Below are 16,125 nucleotides of genomic sequence, written 5' to 3'. Positions count from 1 at the left end.
CAATACACTTAAAACGAGTTTATGAAGGATGAAGTGTGGCAAGGAATAAATGAAGTCAACATTTTCATACAAAAAACATGGATCATATATATCATACTTGACCGTGTATATAAAGGTCTTAAGTTTATGATCCTTCGTCGAAATAGTTGACATAAGTTAACTTAAGTCTAACCGATGACGAGCCTTCGATGCGGTCACAGGAGCGTTGAGATACAATTAATAATACAAATACCGAGTCGGAGGCTCGTCATATTCAAAGAGTCTCGTTTCAACTTAATCGATATATTATTCTAATCGCCTCCGTCAATCTCGTCTACATTGATTTTGGGAACAACACGCCTGTCGGCACCATCCTTTTCAGCCGATAAAACATCACTCTGATTCCTTTAATAGAAAATTATAAAAAGTATAATACAATTTCATTCAAACTCTCTCACTCTAGGCTTTCGTTACCTCGATTACTTACGATCCTATTATGTTCATGCTACCGTTTGAAACGGGCGTTATTGATATTTTTTTTCTTCACATTCTGTCGACTATTATTCGGATGTTAGATTGGCATTGAACAGTTTGACTACAATAACGCCCGCTCTAGTGGCACTCTCTACGGTCTATACACGAATGATAAGTAATCCTGTATAATTTACACATTAATATCGTTGATAATTTCTTTGTTGAACATCGTTAAATCTTCACGAGTGTTCACCGTTAATTTTGCAATTGCTGAATCTTCTAGAATGAAGATTCACTGTAAACATAAATTTCTTTCTGTCTCCTAACAAACTTAAAAACTTCTTTAAAACGTTATCTTTGTAGTATTAATTGTGACAATTATTCAATGATTGTTTCATAAAGAAGCAACACGGTATGTGATATTTTTTAGTTATATAAAAACTCTAAACTCTGACAATTAAAATATACAAATGTCAAATAATGTCAGTAGCATAAAAATCATAATACTTAATAATTCATCACTGACACTGAATTGCTTTGCTTGATAATTGTATGTTCGATTATTCGCATGCTCGTGTAAACACAATTATTGCTATTTATGTTTTGGTACATGATATGATTACGATAATTGCTTTTTTCTTCTAAACAAATTACACATATTAATAATTCATATATTTCCATAGACAAAGGAAGGATTATTTATCAAATACCAATAAGATCGCGTTTTAAATTGTTCTTTTCATACAGAACAACCTGCTCCTACAACGTATAGACGATAATTTATTATTGTGCCACTTTTGCAAATTAGTTCTGCAAATTGTTCAGAAGTTTAAGATCTAAAATACTTATTATCAGTTTGGTAAGCACACAATATTACAAACATAACTGATATTACATATATATTACATTCTTCGTTCTTGTCTACTAAATAAATATATAAATATGAATTTTGCTCTCAAGTCTTTCACTCATACAAATTTGATTATTGATGAATATTTTATTTTATCTAATTAAACAAATTACAATACCAATACTATATTTAAATTTATTATTTGAAAAAATAAGTTACATACTTTCCTGCACACTGTTCTCTGTGGAAATTCCAAGACTTAAACAATCACGAGCTTCAGGGGTGTTTTCCATTGGTAAATCAGAACAATTAATTAAAGGCACTTGATGTCCAATCATTGGATGTCTTTTAGCAATTGCATATTCTTTTCGACACAGCTCATTTTCTAGTATTTCACACTCCTCTCGACAAATTCTTCGTAATTTACGATTAATTTCGTTTCTGCTAGAGGACTGTACATCGCCATAGCTTTGACCAAATAGTTTCTTATTGGAAGATTTTCCATCTTTATATGGATTAAATTCAGAACCAGGACCCAAAGTGGGGCTGCGTTTTTTGGGAATACCATGTGACCGTTGAATATCATCTGCATCATCTCCATCACCAATATCCTTTGATAAACCACCTTGATTATTATTTAAAAGATGAAATAAACTTTTTGAATTTTTCAGTTTGAGAATACTGGCAGGATCGCGGCATATAGAAAATGCAGAATAACATAGCGATGCTTTTGCATAACCTTCGCAATTGAATGAAACTTCACTGAAATATAAAAGTTAAGATTTACGTTGGTACATTGCCAACAAATTATATACTCTTCTATCCAATTTATTGGAATACACTTACTTTGAGAATTCAATAACACCAAAGGCTTTCATCAATTTTTCATCGAGTAACTCTTGTGTCATTGGATATGGAATATAAACTGATTGATTTTCTAGAAATTGTTCACATGTTTTTCCCACATACACCTAAAACAATAATACTGTGTTTTGATACATAATTCAACAATCAAATAAATGTTTTGGGAAACATTTCTATATACCTCACATTTCCCTTCATGATTGTCTTTTCTCCCTGGAGATAATTGCATATTGACGTTTCTAAGGCCGCCGATTGTATGCACGTCAGTAGTACTAGATTGAGAACTAGTTGGTTGTGGACTTGGCGACAATATACTAAATGGATTTGTTGATGCCAGATGAGAAATATGTGGTGTCGACATTCCAGGTCCTGAGAGGTCTAGTCCATCTCCAGGCCTAATACTATTTGCAAAATAAAAAAATTATTCTTCACTATATTCACTTAATATCATATATATTCGTAAATTAAAAGTGCAACAATTTTGCATTAATATTTTGTAAAATAATATAATCCCTTTGTTTTATAATTGCATAGAAATTCACATTTTATGTAATATGAAAATAACAATTCGTTACGTCATTTCCTAAACATTTTATGTCATGATTTTTACAAAAATAAAGGATCGTTTTCCTTCAAAACATAACCTGAACCAAACATAAGCACAAATAAATAGAACGAAGCGAAGTGTTTTAAAATTAAAATCATAATAGACAAGCACTTTGTTGTTGAATTTTTATTCGTTTAATGTAGGTAGATAGGTACATTTTTTTATACATATCATTACAAAAAAAAGTGAGTTTTTTTAGTGTTTTTCTATAACCTCACTGTAATTGCGACAAAGAGTGATCACCTTGTCTCTGTAATATTAGTAACATTTTTGACACTATTTATGGCACGTACAAAAATACACGCATTTTGCAACAATACTAGGTACAAGAGTAGCTTCATAATTATAAATTATCTATTAAAACATTTAATTTTAACAGAAAGCCTGTGTCATTTGACACCACACCCGGCGCCCATTTGTAAACTGAAGGCAATCGCGGGTTTTGGCGGTAAAATAAAGAATTACCACGAGTTTACCATCATGTAGTATTTAAACTGGTCATTTAAACAAAAAAATTTATAACGAAAGTGTATAGTAACACAGGTCTAATGCAACGTTAACTCACTTGAGGTTTTACGAGACCTAAGCTCGTTTAAGCGTTCCATCTTTTGAAAATATTTTGTTTACTATTTTATATGCCAAATATTTTGGACGTTAAAGGTCATTGAAAAACAAATCACTTGTCTTTTCGCACAAATTTATTGACACACGTTTTTTGTCTTTTAAAACATATATGTGGATGTATGCAATGATATCATAAGAAAGGATGTAGTTTATGACGTTATGCATAGTTGAAAAAATGACCTTGAGTGTCCAAAATATGTGGCGGTAATCTACTCAAATATAACATACTATCAAAAACTATTGTAGGAATTTAATATTTACCCATCAATGAAATCACTGTCACCACCCATGTCCGGAGAAAATCTATCATCGTCCGTTTGTTGATCGATAGAGTGGTCTGGTTGAATGGGGGCTATAAACAAAATTATTTAAATTAGAAATATATTTTCGACTGAATTTCGAATACTGTTTAAGTATTATTTTACATATTTCGAAAGTGTTCTGTTAAACTTGATACGCGTGTTAAGTACAGATAGAGAAACAGCAAAGGGGTCTTTTGTTCGTTTTACGAACTATTATTTATACTATTGATTTTGGCCAATAATATAAAAATGTGCTCAGCAGAGGTGGAACTAAGTCACTGTGACCAATCGAATTCTAACTGGTAGTAACAATTTTGTAAAATTCCTCTTTCCCGTGGAAAACATGCCAATTGAATGTGATGTAGGATAGTAAGCGAAAGAAATTGTTTGGTTGAAAGAAATAAATTGTCCGATCCGAATGAAATTACCTTGAGGTTACTTCGAGGCAGTTTCGTCTTAATTAGGTGAGAATCGATTGATTTTTCAAGGCCACCGAGAAAATTATATCTCCCCACGAATCGATTAAATTATTTCTTGAACAATTAATTTCAATACACTTAAAACGAGTTTATGAAAGATGAAGTGTGGCAAGGAATAAATGAAGTCAACATTTTCATACAAAAAACATGGATCATATATATCATACTTGACCGTGTATATAAAGGTCTTAAGTTTATGATCCTTCGTCGAAATAGTTGACATAAGTTAACTTAAGTCTAACCGATGACGAGCCTTCGATGCGGTCACAGGAGCGTTGAGATACAATTAATAATACAAATACCGAGTCGGAGGCTCGTCATATTCAAAGAGTCTCGTTTCAACTTAATCGATATATTATTCTAATCGCCTCCGTCAATCTCGTCTACATTGATTTTGGGAACAACACGCCTGTCGGCACCATCCTTTTCAGCCGATAAAACATCACTCTGATTCCTTTAATAGAAAATTATAAAAAGTATAATACAATTTCATTCAAACTCTCTCACTCTAGGCTTTCGTTACCTCGATTACTTACGATCCTATTATGTTCATGCTACCGTTTGAAACGGGCGTTATTGATATTTTTTTTCTTCACATTCTGTCGACTATTATTCGGATGTTAGATTGGCATTGAACAGTTTGACTACAATAACGCCCGCTCTAGTGGCACTCTCTACGGTCTATACACGAATGATAAGTAATCCTGTATAATTTACACATTAATATCGTTGATAATTTCTTTGTTGAACATCGTTAAATCTTCACGAGTGTTCACCGTTAATTTTGCAATTGCTGAATCTTCTAGAATGAAGATTCACTGTAAACATAAATTTCTTTCTGTCTCCTAACAAACTTAAAAACTTCTTTAAAACGTTATCTTTGTAGTATTAATTGTGACAATTATTCAATGATTGTTTCATAAAGAAGCAACACGGTATGTGATATTTTTTAGTTATATAAAAACTCTAAACTCTGACAATTAAAATATACAAATGTCAAATAATGTCAGTAGCATAAAAATCATAATACTTAATAATTCATCACTGACACTGAATTGCTTTGCTTGATAATTGTATGTTCGATTATTCGCATGCTCGTGTAAACACAATTATTGCTATTTATGTTTTGGTACATGATATGATTACGATAATTGCTTTTTTCTTCTAAACAAATTACACATATTAATAATTCATATATTTCCATAGACAAAGGAAGGATTATTTATCAAATACCAATAAGATCGCGTTTTAAATTGTTCTTTTCATACAGAACAACCTGCTCCTACAACGTATAGACGATAATTTATTATTGTGCCACTTTTGCAAATTAGTTCTGCAAATTGTTCAGAAGTTTAAGATCTAAAATACTTATTATCAGTTTGGTAAGCACACAATATTACAAACATAACTGATATTACATATATATTACATTCTTCGTTCTTGTCTACTAAATAAATATATAAATATGAATTTTGCTCTCAAGTCTTTCACTCATACAAATTTGATTATTGATGAATATTTTATTTTATCTAATTAAACAAATTACAATACCAATACTATATTTAAATTTATTATTTGAAAAAATAAGTTACATACTTTCCTGCACACTGTTCTCTGTGGAAATTCCAAGACTTAAACAATCACGAGCTTCAGGGGTGTTTTCCATTGGTAAATCAGAACAATTAATTAAAGGCACTTGATGTCCAATCATTGGATGTCTTTTAGCAATTGCATATTCTTTTCGACACAGCTCATTTTCTAGTATTTCACACTCCTCTCGACAAATTCTTCGTAATTTACGATTAATTTCGTTTCTGCTAGAGGACTGTACATCGCCATAGCTTTGACCAAATAGTTTCTTATTGGAAGATTTTCCATCTTTATATGGATTAAATTCAGAACCAGGACCCAAAGTGGGGCTGCGTTTTTTGGGAATACCATGTGACCGTTGAATATCATCTGCATCATCTCCATCACCAATATCCTTTGATAAACCACCTTGATTATTATTTAAAAGATGAAATAAACTTTTTGAATTTTTCAGTTTGAGAATACTGGCAGGATCGCGGCATATAGAAAATGCAGAATAACATAGCGATGCTTTTGCATAACCTTCGCAATTGAATGAAACTTCACTGAAATATAAAAGTTAAGATTTACGTTGGTACATTGCCAACAAATTATATACTCTTCTATCCAATTTATTGGAATACACTTACTTTGAGAATTCAATAACACCAAAGGCTTTCATCAATTTTTCATCGAGTAACTCTTGTGTCATTGGATATGGAATATAAACTGATTGATTTTCTAGAAATTGTTCACATGTTTTTCCCACATACACCTAAAACAATAATACTGTGTTTTGATACATAATTCAACAATCAAATAAATGTTTTGGGAAACATTTCTATATACCTCACATTTCCCTTCATGATTGTCTTTTCTCCCTGGAGATAATTGCATATTGACGTTTCTAAGGCCGCCGATTGTATGCACGTCAGTAGTACTAGATTGAGAACTAGTTGGTTGTGGACTTGGCGACAATATACTAAATGGATTTGTTGATGCCAGATGAGAAATATGTGGTGTCGACATTCCAGGTCCTGAGAGGTCTAGTCCATCTCCAGGCCTAATACTATTTGCAAAATAAAAAAATTATTCTTCACTATATTCACTTAATATCATATATATTCGTAAATTAAAAGTGCAACAATTTTGCATTAATATTTTGTAAAATAATATAATCCCTTTGTTTTATAATTGCATAGAAATTCACATTTTATGTAATATGAAAATAACAATTCGTTACGTCATTTCCTAAACATTTTATGTCATGATTTTTACAAAAATAAAGGATCGTTTTCCTTCAAAACATAACCTGAACCAAACATAAGCACAAATAAATAGAACGAAGCGAAGTGTTTTAAAATTAAAATCATAATAGACAAGCACTTTGTTGTTGAATTTTTATTCGTTTAATGTAGGTAGATAGGTACATTTTTTTATACATATCATTACAAAAAAAAGTGAGTTTTTTTAGTGTTTTTCTATAACCTCACTGTAATTGCGACAAAGAGTGATCACCTTGTCTCTGTAATATTAGTAACATTTTTGACACTATTTATGGCACGTACAAAAATACACGCATTTTGCAACAATACTAGGTACAAGAGTAGCTTCATAATTATAAATTATCTATTAAAACATTTAATTTTAACAGAAAGCCTGTGTCATTTGACACCACACCCGGCGCCCATTTGTAAACTGAAGGCAATCGCGGGTTTTGGCGGTAAAATAAAGAATTACCACGAGTTTACCATCATGTAGTATTTAAACTGGTCATTTAAACAAAAAAATTTATAACGAAAGTGTATAGTAACACAGGTCTAATGCAACGTTAACTCACTTGAGGTTTTACGAGACCTAAGCTCGTTTAAGCGTTCCATCTTTTGAAAATATTTTGTTTACTATTTTATATGCCAAATATTTTGGACGTTAAAGGTCATTGAAAAACAAATCACTTGTCTTTTCGCACAAATTTATTGACACACGTTTTTTGTCTTTTAAAACATATATGTGGATGTATGCAATGATATCATAAGAAAGGATGTAGTTTATGACGTTATGCATAGTTGAAAAAATGACCTTGAGTGTCCAAAATATGTGGCGGTAATCTACTCAAATATAACATACTATCAAAAACTATTGTAGGAATTTAATATTTACCCATCAATGAAATCACTGTCACCACCCATGTCCGGAGAAAATCTATCATCGTCCGTTTGTTGATCGATAGAGTGGTCTGGTTGAATGGGGGCTATAAACAAAATTATTTAAATTAGAAATATATTTTCGACTGAATTTCGAATACTGTTTAAGTATTATTTTACATATTTCGAAAGTGTTCTGTTAAACTTGATACGCGTGTTAAGTACAGATAGAGAAACAGCAAAGGGGTCTTTTGTTCGTTTTACGAACTATTATTTATACTATTGATTTTGGCCAATAATATAAAAATGTGCTCAGCAGAGGTGGAACTAAGTCACTGTGACCAATCGAATTCTAACTGGTAGTAACAATTTTGTAAAATTCCTCTTTCCCGTGGAAAACATGCCAATTGAATGTGATGTAGGATAGTAAGCGAAAGAAATTGTTTGGTTGAAAGAAATAAATTGTCCGATCCGAATGAAATTACCTTGAGGTTACTTCGAGGCAGTTTCGTCTTAATTAGGTGAGAATCGATTGATTTTTCAAGGCCACCGAGAAAATTATATCTCCCCACGAATCGATTAAATTATTTCTTGAACAATTAATTTCAATACACTTAAAACGAGTTTATGAAAGATGAAGTGTGGCAAGGAATAAATGAAGTCAACATTTTCATACAAAAAACATGGATCATATATATCATACTTGACCGTGTATATAAAGGTCTTAAGTTTATGATCCTTCGTCGAAATAGTTGACATAAGTTAACTTAAGTCTAACCGATGACGAGCCTTCGATGCGGTCACAGGAGCGTTGAGATACAATTAATAATACAAATACCGAGTCGGAGGCTCGTCATATTCAAAGAGTCTCGTTTCAACTTAATCGATATATTATTCTAATCGCCTCCGTCAATCTCGTCTACATTGATTTTGGGAACAACACGCCTGTCGGCACCATCCTTTTCAGCCGATAAAACATCACTCTGATTCCTTTAATAGAAAATTATAAAAAGTATAATACAATTTCATTCAAACTCTCTCACTCTAGGCTTTCGTTACCTCGATTACTTACGATCCTATTATGTTCATGCTACCGTTTGAAACGGGCGTTATTGATATTTTTTTTCTTCACATTCTGTCGACTATTATTCGGATGTTAGATTGGCATTGAACAGTTTGACTACAATAACGCCCGCTCTAGTGGCACTCTCTACGGTCTATACACGAATGATAAGTAATCCTGTATAATTTACACATTAATATCGTTGATAATTTCTTTGTTGAACATCGTTAAATCTTCACGAGTGTTCACCGTTAATTTTGCAATTGCTGAATCTTCTAGAATGAAGATTCACTGTAAACATAAATTTCTTTCTGTCTCCTAACAAACTTAAAAACTTCTTTAAAACGTTATCTTTGTAGTATTAATTGTGACAATTATTCAATGATTGTTTCATAAAGAAGCAACACGGTATGTGATATTTTTTAGTTATATAAAAACTCTAAACTCTGACAATTAAAATATACAAATGTCAAATAATGTCAGTAGCATAAAAATCATAATACTTAATAATTCATCACTGACACTGAATTGCTTTGCTTGATAATTGTATGTTCGATTATTCGCATGCTCGTGTAAACACAATTATTGCTATTTATGTTTTGGTACATGATATGATTACGATAATTGCTTTTTTCTTCTAAACAAATTACACATATTAATAATTCATATATTTCCATAGACAAAGGAAGGATTATTTATCAAATACCAATAAGATCGCGTTTTAAATTGTTCTTTTCATACAGAACAACCTGCTCCTACAACGTATAGACGATAATTTATTATTGTGCCACTTTTGCAAATTAGTTCTGCAAATTGTTCAGAAGTTTAAGATCTAAAATACTTATTATCAGTTTGGTAAGCACACAATATTACAAACATAACTGATATTACATATATATTACATTCTTCGTTCTTGTCTACTAAATAAATATATAAATATGAATTTTGCTCTCAAGTCTTTCACTCATACAAATTTGATTATTGATGAATATTTTATTTTATCTAATTAAACAAATTACAATACCAATACTATATTTAAATTTATTATTTGAAAAAATAAGTTACATACTTTCCTGCACACTGTTCTCTGTGGAAATTCCAAGACTTAAACAATCACGAGCTTCAGGGGTGTTTTCCATTGGTAAATCAGAACAATTAATTAAAGGCACTTGATGTCCAATCATTGGATGTCTTTTAGCAATTGCATATTCTTTTCGACACAGCTCATTTTCTAGTATTTCACACTCCTCTCGACAAATTCTTCGTAATTTACGATTAATTTCGTTTCTGCTAGAGGACTGTACATCGCCATAGCTTTGACCAAATAGTTTCTTATTGGAAGATTTTCCATCTTTATATGGATTAAATTCAGAACCAGGACCCAAAGTGGGGCTGCGTTTTTTGGGAATACCATGTGACCGTTGAATATCATCTGCATCATCTCCATCACCAATATCCTTTGATAAACCACCTTGATTATTATTTAAAAGATGAAATAAACTTTTTGAATTTTTCAGTTTGAGAATACTGGCAGGATCGCGGCATATAGAAAATGCAGAATAACATAGCGATGCTTTTGCATAACCTTCGCAATTGAATGAAACTTCACTGAAATATAAAAGTTAAGATTTACGTTGGTACATTGCCAACAAATTATATACTCTTCTATCCAATTTATTGGAATACACTTACTTTGAGAATTCAATAACACCAAAGGCTTTCATCAATTTTTCATCGAGTAACTCTTGTGTCATTGGATATGGAATATAAACTGATTGATTTTCTAGAAATTGTTCACATGTTTTTCCCACATACACCTAAAACAATAATACTGTGTTTTGATACATAATTCAACAATCAAATAAATGTTTTGGGAAACATTTCTATATACCTCACATTTCCCTTCATGATTGTCTTTTCTCCCTGGAGATAATTGCATATTGACGTTTCTAAGGCCGCCGATTGTATGCACGTCAGTAGTACTAGATTGAGAACTAGTTGGTTGTGGACTTGGCGACAATATACTAAATGGATTTGTTGATGCCAGATGAGAAATATGTGGTGTCGACATTCCAGGTCCTGAGAGGTCTAGTCCATCTCCAGGCCTAATACTATTTGCAAAATAAAAAAATTATTCTTCACTATATTCACTTAATATCATATATATTCGTAAATTAAAAGTGCAACAATTTTGCATTAATATTTTGTAAAATAATATAATCCCTTTGTTTTATAATTGCATAGAAATTCACATTTTATGTAATATGAAAATAACAATTCGTTACGTCATTTCCTAAACATTTTATGTCATGATTTTTACAAAAATAAAGGATCGTTTTCCTTCAAAACATAACCTGAACCAAACATAAGCACAAATAAATAGAACGAAGCGAAGTGTTTTAAAATTAAAATCATAATAGACAAGCACTTTGTTGTTGAATTTTTATTCGTTTAATGTAGGTAGATAGGTACATTTTTTTATACATATCATTACAAAAAAAAGTGAGTTTTTTTAGTGTTTTTCTATAACCTCACTGTAATTGCGACAAAGAGTGATCACCTTGTCTCTGTAATATTAGTAACATTTTTGACACTATTTATGGCACGTACAAAAATACACGCATTTTGCAACAATACTAGGTACAAGAGTAGCTTCATAATTATAAATTATCTATTAAAACATTTAATTTTAACAGAAAGCCTGTGTCATTTGACACCACACCCGGCGCCCATTTGTAAACTGAAGGCAATCGCGGGTTTTGGCGGTAAAATAAAGAATTACCACGAGTTTACCATCATGTAGTATTTAAACTGGTCATTTAAACAAAAAAATTTATAACGAAAGTGTATAGTAACACAGGTCTAATGCAACGTTAACTCACTTGAGGTTTTACGAGACCTAAGCTCGTTTAAGCGTTCCATCTTTTGAAAATATTTTGTTTACTATTTTATATGCCAAATATTTTGGACGTTAAAGGTCATTGAAAAACAAATCACTTGTCTTTTCGCACAAATTTATTGACACACGTTTTTTGTCTTTTAAAACATATATGTGGATGTATGCAATGATATCATAAGAAAGGATGTAGTTTATGACGTTATGCATAGTTGAAAAAATGACCTTGAGTGTCCAAAATATGTGGCGGTAATCTACTCAAATATAACATACTATCAAAAACTATTGTAGGAATTTAATATTTACCCATCAATGAAATCACTGTCACCACCCATGTCCGGAGAAAATCTATCATCGTCCGTTTGTTGATCGATAGAGTGGTCTGGTTGAATGGGGGCTATAAACAAAATTATTTAAATTAGAAATATATTTTCGACTGAATTTCGAATACTGTTTAAGTATTATTTTACATATTTCGAAAGTGTTCTGTTAAACTTGATACGCGTGTTAAGTACAGATAGAGAAACAGCAAAGGGGTCTTTTGTTCGTTTTACGAACTATTATTTATACTATTGATTTTGGCCAATAATATAAAAATGTGCTCAGCAGAGGTGGAACTAAGTCACTGTGACCAATCGAATTCTAACTGGTAGTAACAATTTTGTAAAATTCCTCTTTCCCGTGGAAAACATGCCAATTGAATGTGATGTAGGATAGTAAGCGAAAGAAATTGTTTGGTTGAAAGAAATAAATTGTCCGATCCGAATGAAATTACCTTGAGGTTACTTCGAGGCAGTTTCGTCTTAATTAGGTGAGAATCGATTGATTTTTCAAGGCCACCGAGAAAATTATATCTCCCCACGAATCGATTAAATTATTTCTTGAACAATTAATTTCAATACACTTAAAACGAGTTTATGAAGGATGAAGTGTGGCAAGGAATAAATGAAGTCAACATTTTCATACAAAAAACATGGATCATATATATCATACTTGACTGTGTATATAAAGGTCTTAAGTTTATGATCCTTCGTCGAAATAGTTGACATAAGTTAACTTAAGTCTAACCGATGACGAGCCTTCGATGCGGTCACAGGAGCGTTGAGATACAATTAATAATACAAATACCGAGTCGGAGGCTCGTCATATTCAAAGAGTCTCGTTTCAACTTAATCGATATATTATTCTAATCGCCTCCGTCAATCTCGTCTACATTGATTTTGGGAACAACACGCCTGTCGGCACCATCCTTTTCAGCCGATAAAACATCACTCTGATTCCTTTAATAGAAAATTATAAAAAGTATAATACAATTTCATTCAAACTCTCTCACTCTAGGCTTTCGTTACCTCGATTACTTACGATCCTATTATGTTCATGCTACCGTTTGAAACGGGCGTTATTGATATTTTTTTTCTTCACATTCTGTCGACTATTATTCGGATGTTAGATTGGCATTGAACAGTTTGACTACAATAACGCCCGCTCTAGTGGCACTCTCTACGGTCTATACACGAATGATAAGTAATCCTGTATAATTTACACATTAATATCGTTGATAATTTCTTTGTTGAACATCGTTAAATCTTCACGAGTGTTCACCGTTAATTTTGCAATTGCTGAATCTTCTAGAATGAAGATTCACTGTAAACATAAATTTCTTTCTGTCTCCTAACAAACTTAAAAACTTCTTTAAAACGTTATCTTTGTAGTATTAATTGTGACAATTATTCAATGATTGTTTCATAAAGAAGCAACACGGTATGTGATATTTTTTAGTTATATAAAAACTCTAAACTCTGACAATTAAAATATACAAATGTCAAATAATGTCAGTAGCATAAAAATCATAATACTTAATAATTCATCACTGACACTGAATTGCTTTGCTTGATAATTGTATGTTCGATTATTCGCATGCTCGTGTAAACACAATTATTGCTATTTATGTTTTGGTACATGATATGATTACGATAATTGCTTTTTTCTTCTAAACAAATTACACATATTAATAATTCATATATTTCCATAGACAAAGGAAGGATTATTTATCAAATACCAATAAGATCGCGTTTTAAATTGTTCTTTTCATACAGAACAACCTGCTCCTACAACGTATAGACGATAATTTATTATTGTGCCACTTTTGCAAATTAGTTCTGCAAATTGTTCAGAAGTTTAAGATCTAAAATACTTATTATCAGTTTGGTAAGCACACAATATTACAAACATAACTGATATTACATATATATTACATTCTAGTAACAATACATCAGTTAAATATTCACAGTTTCATTTGTGCAAAAATAGAAGTAAAAATCATATAAAAAATTTTGCATTATCTAATATACAATTTTGTTCCGCCAATAGTATTTTTCAATATTGTTACTGAAATGTAACACAGATGAAATATTAGTTACTTGTATACTTACATAAAATTAATGCAAAATTCATCGAATGCTGTTGAACATGCTTAAACACATATTAGCACGATGCCTAACACTTTCAAATACAATTCGAGAAATACCGTTAAACAATCACGAAACATTAATGGTACAGTCTACAGTCTACACTGTATATATTTATATTCATACGTATGTATATTCGATCGTACTATATGTATAAAACGTTAAGGTTGTACATCATCCAAAGTGTTATTGCCAGTATAAAATATTATGTATATTTCGGTAGAAATAAATATAAACGCAAAAATATGGCAGTGATTAGGTATTAAAGATCGTACCTAATCTATTCAACGAACGTTACCCAAAGCTTTAAAAATTTAATTGTACCTAAAAACGGACCATATAGATACCTTGTACAGCAATTACGGTAAACATATAGAAACATACAAATTCATCGTGAGCCCGACATCGGATCGGAGTGTTCACTTTGATACCCTGGTTTCGGTTGTAACCTTACTGGGATCTGGTAACCTGACAACTAATTGTGCACCGTTTTGCATTGGTCTGGTACCGTTTAATGTGTTTATTTTACCCACTAATTGTGCTGTTGGAGGCAAAACTTTTTTCGCCCCGCTTAGTTTCGGCGAGCAACACTGTTTATCGTCATACTCGTTTAAATTAATGTTCGTCTGGTTTGGATAATTCGGTGTCTTCATGGGTGTGCTGTGTTCACTGTAACCACAGTTTGGCCTTTGTTCGATGGAGTTAGAGTTTTGGAAGCAAGGTGGCAACATTTTCAAACCGTTGCTATGATCATTTATGTTGCAAAAAGTTTGCTCTATGTTTCCTTTAAAGTTCCCCATTTCTTTTTGATCACACTTGTATATAGGCGCTGATAACTGTGTAGAATTGGTTTTATTCGTGCTCTTGTGACTACTTCCAGAATAGCTGGTTATAGACTCGTTACAGAAATCACTCAGGTAGGTTTGGTTTATGTACCAATTGTGTAAACGATGGTGTATCTCTGGAAATTGTGGTCGGCGATTCGCCACCTCGTGCCAGCATTCTATCATTAGGCTGTAAATCATGGTAGGGCAGTCTTCAGGGCAAGGTAGTAACTGCCGCGATCGAATCATGTCTATTACTTCTTGATTATTGTAGCCATAATATGGCTGTTAATTAAAAAAATAATATACTTATTAGCAGTTTATCAACATAGGATAATATCTTTTTGATATTATATGTTTTATTACCTGTAAACCGTAACTATAAATTTCCCATAACACAACACCGAAACTCCACACATCCGACTCTGTCGTAAATTTTCCATAAACAATTGACTCTGGAGGCATCCATCGAACAGGTAATAGACTCTTAGACTGGACTCTGTAATAGTCGCTACTATATATGTCCCGTGATAACCCAAAATCGGAGATTTTTACTGTTAAATTATCTCCAACTAAGCAATTTCTTGCCGCCAAGTCTCGGTGAACGTAGTGATGACTCGCTAAATATTCCATTCCTAAAATAGCATTGTAAGTAAGTTACATGAATAAATTGCTTGCGATTGATAACATAAAGTGAAACTAACCGGATGCAATTTGTAAAGCGATGTGTAAAAATTCTGGCTGCTCTAAAATCTTGCCGCTTCCATTGTTTAATGGAACGTCTGACCTTGGCGAGTGGCAGATGAGAAATTCGTGCAGATCTCCTTGAGTCATGTACTCAAATAACATACACATTGGTTCCCCCTTCAATATTACGCCCAACAAGCAAATAATATTTGGGTGCCTAAGGTCTGTCATGAGGTCCACTTCTCGTTTAAAGTCACTCTGTGTTTTTGGACTTGCATTTTCTTTTAATGTCTTG

General features: G+C 32.0%; 1 protein-coding gene across 1 annotated transcript in view; it reads right to left on the bottom strand.

The window, feature by feature from the left end:
- Positions 1–61: 61 nt before the first annotated feature.
- The window catches only part of Ror (tyrosine-protein kinase transmembrane receptor Ror), a 176,976-nt gene continuing 160,912 nt past the window's right edge, over positions 62–16,125 (bottom strand). Inside the window, exons 9-21 of the mRNA XM_076307421.1 lie at positions 12,158–12,248; positions 10,847–11,066; positions 10,648–10,772; positions 10,025–10,563; positions 7,909–7,999; positions 6,598–6,817; positions 6,399–6,523; positions 5,776–6,314; positions 3,660–3,750; positions 2,349–2,568; positions 2,150–2,274; positions 1,527–2,065; positions 62–384 (exon numbers count right to left, since the gene is read on the bottom strand). Coding sequence (XP_076163536.1) covers positions 314–384; positions 1,527–2,065; positions 2,150–2,274; positions 2,349–2,568; positions 3,660–3,750; positions 5,776–6,314; positions 6,399–6,523; positions 6,598–6,817; positions 7,909–7,999; positions 10,025–10,563; positions 10,648–10,772; positions 10,847–11,066; positions 12,158–12,248 — 2,996 coding nt within the window. The 3' untranslated portion in view covers positions 62–313. The remainder of the gene's footprint in view (positions 385–1,526; positions 2,066–2,149; positions 2,275–2,348; positions 2,569–3,659; positions 3,751–5,775; positions 6,315–6,398; positions 6,524–6,597; positions 6,818–7,908; positions 8,000–10,024; positions 10,564–10,647; positions 10,773–10,846; positions 11,067–12,157; positions 12,249–16,125) is intronic.

This window comes from Ptiloglossa arizonensis, chromosome 3 (genome assembly GCF_051014685.1).
Source record: "Ptiloglossa arizonensis isolate GNS036 chromosome 3, iyPtiAriz1_principal, whole genome shotgun sequence".
Lineage (NCBI taxonomy): Eukaryota > Metazoa > Arthropoda > Insecta > Hymenoptera > Colletidae > Ptiloglossa > Ptiloglossa arizonensis.
Note: the sequence above shows the minus strand (reverse complement) of the source record. Positions and strands in the feature narration are given on the sequence as shown.